At 53.4% G+C, this 5,310-nt stretch overlaps 1 protein-coding gene across 1 annotated transcript; it reads left to right on the forward strand.

The window, feature by feature from the left end:
• Positions 1-805: 805 nt before the first annotated feature.
• KCTD11 (potassium channel tetramerization domain containing 11) lies at positions 806-5,010 on the forward strand. Its single transcript, XM_015420336.1, has 2 exons — positions 806-1,967; positions 4,632-5,010. The coding sequence occupies exon 1, from the start codon at positions 828-830 to the stop codon at positions 1,893-1,895; it is 1,068 nt and encodes a 355-aa protein (XP_015275822.1). The 5' UTR covers positions 806-827; the 3' UTR covers positions 1,896-1,967; positions 4,632-5,010.
• The last annotated feature ends 300 nt before the right edge of the window (positions 5,011-5,310 follow it).

Here is a 5,310-nt window from a genome sequence, read left to right on the forward strand (position 1 = left end):
GCGATTGTAAGCCGCTTGGAGACTCCTTCCGAGAGTGAAGGGCGGGGTATCCCCCCCATCCCCTCCTCCCCCTCCTCCCAGGGGAATTGATCTCCGCAGCCTGGAGATGGGTTGCCAATTCAGTGTTCCCTCTAAGCTGAGTGAGTGTGAGCCGGCTCACAGCTTTTTAGCCTCCGGCTCACACATTTGGCTTCCAGCTCGGGAAGGAGGGGGCTCCAGAAGAGCAAACTAATTGATGCAGCAGCCCAATCACCTGCTCACCACTTGAATGCCAGCAGCTCACAAAGGAGGATTTTTGCCCACAAGACTCCACAGCTTAGAGGGAAGCATTGCCCCCCCCAACCCCCGGTCGTGGGTGGCTTGGCATTTTTGGCTGCCCCGACTGTGCCGCCGCCGCCGCCACGACTTCCCCGGCATCTCCAGCAGGGGGAAGGTGCGGCCTCCCTCTCCCCACGCCCAGCGTTCCCTCTAAGCTGAGTTACTGTGAGCTAGCTCACAGTTTTTTAGCCTCTGCCTTCGCTATGGAAGGATGGGGCTCCAGAGCAAACTAATTGATGCAGTGGCCAAGTTCCTCGCTCACAGCTTTATTGCCAGTAGCTCACAAAGTAGAATTTTTGCTCACAAAACTCCACAGCTTAGAGGGAGCATTGTCCACCACTCTCTGGGGTCTGTCCCCCCCACACACACACTGTGGAGCCCCTCTTTCCAGCCAGAAGGAACCCCCTGGGGTTGAAGTTTCCTGTTTTCATAGACTGGAAACTGCGTGTGCTTTCCCTTCTCCAACTGTCTCCTAGGCTGAAGAATCGGTCCACGGTGCCTTCCCAGGGATGCCGGACACCTGTGAGCATCCGATGCGGGCCGGCGGGCCGGTGACTTTGAACGTAGGCGGGAAATTCTACAGCACAACTTTTGAGACCCTGACGCGCTTCCCAGACTCCATGCTGGGCGCCATGTTCCGCGGGCCCCGCCCGGCCCTTACCGACAGCAACGGCAACTACTTCATCGACCGCGACGGCAAGACCTTCCGCCACATCCTCAACTTCCTCCGCTTTGGCCGGCTGGACCTGCCGGAGGGCTACGCGGAGCTCTCCCTCTTGCGCGTGGAGGCCGACTTCTATCAGATCCGCCCGCTTCTGGAGGAGCTGCGCCGTGTGGAGGCCGAGCGCCGCCGCCAGCGGGCCAATGCGGTGCTTCACGCCGATGTGGACTTCCGTGAGCGGCTGCTGCACTTCAACGTGCGCTGCGGACCGCAGAATTACGAACTCTGCACGTGCTCCCTTCACATCTTCACGGCCAACGTCTTCTGCACCGACCCGTATTTCCTTGCCGTGTTACGAAGACGGTTGGGCCAACTGGATCGCACCAATGGAGAGCTCGAAGAAGGACATTCGGGGAGGTGGGCTGACCAGTCCACAGAACCGGAGCGCTTCCTCGGCCAGTTGGGTGACTCCGACGCTACCGTGAGAGAAACTCGAAATGATTTGAACTGGGACTCCATCAATGCCAATAGAGAATCGAGAAGCTGGAAAACGCCAGGGGAGGACTTCAGGACAAAGGGCAAGTTGAGAATTTGCCCGTACGATTCCGCTGACGAAGATGCAGAAACGGCTGACGAGGCCTGGGACGACTCCTTCGGACTGTCCCACACGGGGACCAAAGCTCGCCATCACCTCTGCCTGGAGTGGGCCCCCCGCCCGCCAGAGCTTCCAGCCGCAGAGTACACGAAGCAGAAATTGTGTCCGCTGCAGGTGGGTGGGAGGGAGGTCCGAACTGCCAATGAATTCCTTGAAGAGGTGCTGAAGGCGGCGCTGGCACAGGGCTTCCACGTGGACTCGGTCTTTCCCGACCCGGCAGATATTCTCAGTGCCCATTCCTTGCGATTTGTCCGGCACTGAATGTTTCAGCCGACACCTGGGGAGGCGGAGCACCGGGCAGTGGTCAGCCCCACCTGGAATGGAAATGGGATGGTAAGAATAGTGGGGGCGGGGAGTACGTGATGGATTGGGGGGGGGGGCGGGACTTGCTTTAAGGCAAGTTCCTCAACAGCCTCAAATAGCTTGGGGGTTCTTTTCTGAAAGCCAAAACGGCCTTCCTCCGTGCCCAGAAGTAGAGACTCATTAAGAGGATCACACAGCAAAGATAGTGAAGATTACTCCCCTCTTGGAGCAAATGTTGCACTTGAAATATACTAGGGACCAAAAAGGGGAGGAAACTTAACCCTGAAACATGGGATCCAGAACCTAAAAAGGTAAGTCAAACAGAATCGAGGGCCAACAATTAAAATCTTAATGTATATAGTATAAAAAGATACATGTATTTATTATAACTGCTCTTTGCTTAAGGGACAGTTTTACTGAGGACACTTTTGGCTAAACAATCATTGGAAGGCACTTTCTGGACCAGAAATTATTATCAGTGAAACATCATTGGGCATGCGATCGCCTCTTCGGAGGCCTCATTTATACTTGTATTCTGTGCCTAGTGGTTTCACTTTGGAACAATTCTTTTCTGGTCCATCTTGCATCTATGTTGCGTAATTGTATGATTGTACTGTATTATGATATAAGCCAATGTGCTCTTCATTGTGTTTGACCTCTGAAGAAGGTCTATACAGGCCGAAATGCATCCCGTCAAGTCCATTGGCCCTTGTGTGTATTAGATTTTGGTATTTTTACATGAGTTGTGATTGGGCCCTTGTATGTTTGTTAATTCTTTGTTAATAAATACATGTATCTTTTTATACTATGTACATCAAATTTTTATTGTTGGCCCTCTATTCTGTTTAACTTACCCTTTTTAGATTCTGGAGCACTTGAAATATATCTGCTGATTTGTTCCCCAGACGGATGAATTTATCCTGCCTGTGCAGTTTCTTACCGTGCGGAGGAGTGTCAGAATTCTTTCCATTGACATAATCAAAACATGCAGTGATTATGCAGTGATGTAGGTTATGCTCAAGGCTGGGAAACGATTTCTAATTCCTGGGCCTCTTGGAATTTCCATCCCTCTGACTTATGGGAGAAACTGAGGCTGAGAGAGAGGGAGGGGAGGTTTTGGGTTTCGTGGGCCTAGAACCCAAGATCAAACCAAAGGCTCTCAGTTGGGTTGCCTTCCTAGGGTCTGCTTTTAGGGGAGAGGCCATGGCTCAGTGGCAGAGCCTCTGCTTGGCATGCAGAAGGGTCCCAGGTTCAATCCCCGGCATCTCCAGTAAGGACCAGGCAGAAGGTGATGGGAAAGACCTCTGCCTGAGACCCTGGAGAGCCGCTGCCAGTCTGAGTAGACAATACTCTGATGGCCCGAGGGGCTGATTCAGTAGAAGGCAGCTTCATGTGTTAATTTTAACCTCATTTGGACCTCTGTTGTAGAGAAAAGGGAGTAACCGTGTTGGAACTGGAAGAGGTCATACATTCCACTTGGGACTGTTTGGGTGCTTACTTTTAAAAACAAGCAATGCTGGGGCCCGGACACACCCGGTGGTTATACCCCTGAAAGCCCTGCCTCCCAGATCAGTTTGGATAGCCACTCGGTATCCACGGGTGAGGAACAAAAACATTGTCCGCACGCAGGGGCATCCTGTTATTACGCCACCTTCCCCAGTGTGTTCAGAAACAGGTTTCTGGGACTGACTCTCAGCTCCAGCAGAGAAGTGTGGCTAGGATTTGGGTGTCGCCTGTCACACGGCCCGACCGGCCTGAAAAACCTGGGGGAGCAGTCTGTCTCGCTTTCCCCTCCTGGAACTTGAAGAGGGCCGCAGCGTGGAGAGCTGGGTGCGGAATGCCTTGAACGGAAAAATTCAGATCGCGTCGTGGTCCCTCGTGTTGGGAGACGGTCTGTTTCCCTGGCCGAGCAACTGCTTGGGGTTGTGCGATTCACAGGATGCTGATGCGTCTCCAGTCACTCCCTGGCAAAGAATCATAGAATGATAGAGTTGGAATGGGCCAGACAGACCATCTAGTCCAACCCCCTGCGCCCAATGCAGGACCAGCCTTAAAGCATTTCTGACAAATATTCGTCCAACCTCCTCTTGAAAGCTGTCGGTGAAGGCAGCTGATTCCACCTCTGAACTGTGAAAAAGTGTTTCCTAATTTCCAGCCGATACCTTTCTGCATGTAATTGAAACCTGTTGCTTTGGGTCCTCTCCTCTGCTTCCGAGTCTACTGGAACATCTCCTTGCCCTCCTCCAAATGACAGCCTTTCAAGTATTTAAAGAGAGCAATCATGCCCCCCCCTCAATCTCCTCTTAGGTCTAGATAGGAACTCTCGGGCCTGGGGCGAGTGATGCTCTGTCTTCTTGGTGCTTGGGGGGAACAACAGTGGGAGGGCTCCTAGTGTCCTCCTGGCCCCACTGCTGGACCTCCTGATGGCACCTGGTATTTCTGGCCACTGTGTGACACAGAGCATTGGACTGGATGGGCCATTGGCTTGATCCAACATTGGCTTCTCTTGTGTTCTCTGGGGTGGGTGGGGAGTGGTACGCTGGGCAGGGTGGGCCTCCGCGTCCTTCTCCCCAACAAACAAGGCTTTGTCCTTGCGGGAGGGGTGTGTGTCTGTCGACCAGAATGCCAGCCTTTGTTCTGGGGCTTCGCAGTGTATCGTGGCTCTGACTGTCTCCTACCCGGTTTCTCTTCCAGAACCAGCCGGGCCCTTGGGTTTGGAGGTGCAGCAGCTGGGCTCCCGCTCTGGGTTCTCCCACCAGCCCACCTCGTCTCCCGCTGTGGCGGGAAGGACCCAGGATCCCGGCAATGAAGACCCCCGATGAAGGGCGATGGAGCGGACAGCGTTGGGATCCGGGCAGTGGTTTGGGGCCTGGGGAGAACCCCCCTTATGTCTGTGGGCAGGTACTGAGGGGCTTTAATAGGCCTGCTCTAAAGTAAGTTTCCTGTAAGCAGGTTCAGAGGGTAGCCGCGTAATTCTGCAGTGGAAGAGCTCAGTTCGAGTCCAGCAGAACCCTAGAGACTGAAACAGTTTGGTGTAGTGGTTAAGTGCGCGGACTCTAATCTGGGAGAGCTGGGTTTGATTCCCCACTCCTCCACTTGCACCTGGCTGGATGACCTTGGGCAAGCCAGAGTTCTGATAAGAGCTGTCCTTGAAAAAGAGCAGTTTCTGTCAAGAGCTCTCTCAGCCCCACCCACCTCCCAGGGTGTCTGTTGTGGGGAGGGGAAGGGAAAGGAGTTTGTAAGCCGCTCTGAGACTCATTTGGGTAGTGAAGGGCAGGGTATAAATTCAATATCTCTTCTTCTTCTTTCTTCTTCTTTCTTCTTCTTTCTTCTTCTATCTTCTTCTATCTTCTTCTTCCTTCTTCTTCTTCCT

The sequence above is a fragment of the Gekko japonicus genome, unplaced genomic scaffold (genome assembly GCF_001447785.1).
Source record: "Gekko japonicus isolate JY-2015 unplaced genomic scaffold, Gekko_japonicus_V1.1 scaffold336, whole genome shotgun sequence".
NCBI lineage: Eukaryota > Metazoa > Chordata > Lepidosauria > Squamata > Gekkonidae > Gekko > Gekko japonicus.

Bases quoted from the DNA above. Each gene is read 5' to 3' on its own strand.
- KCTD11 (XM_015420336.1), top strand. From the start codon at position 828: ATGCCGGACACCTGTGAGCATCCGATGCGGGCCGGCGGGCCGGTGACT.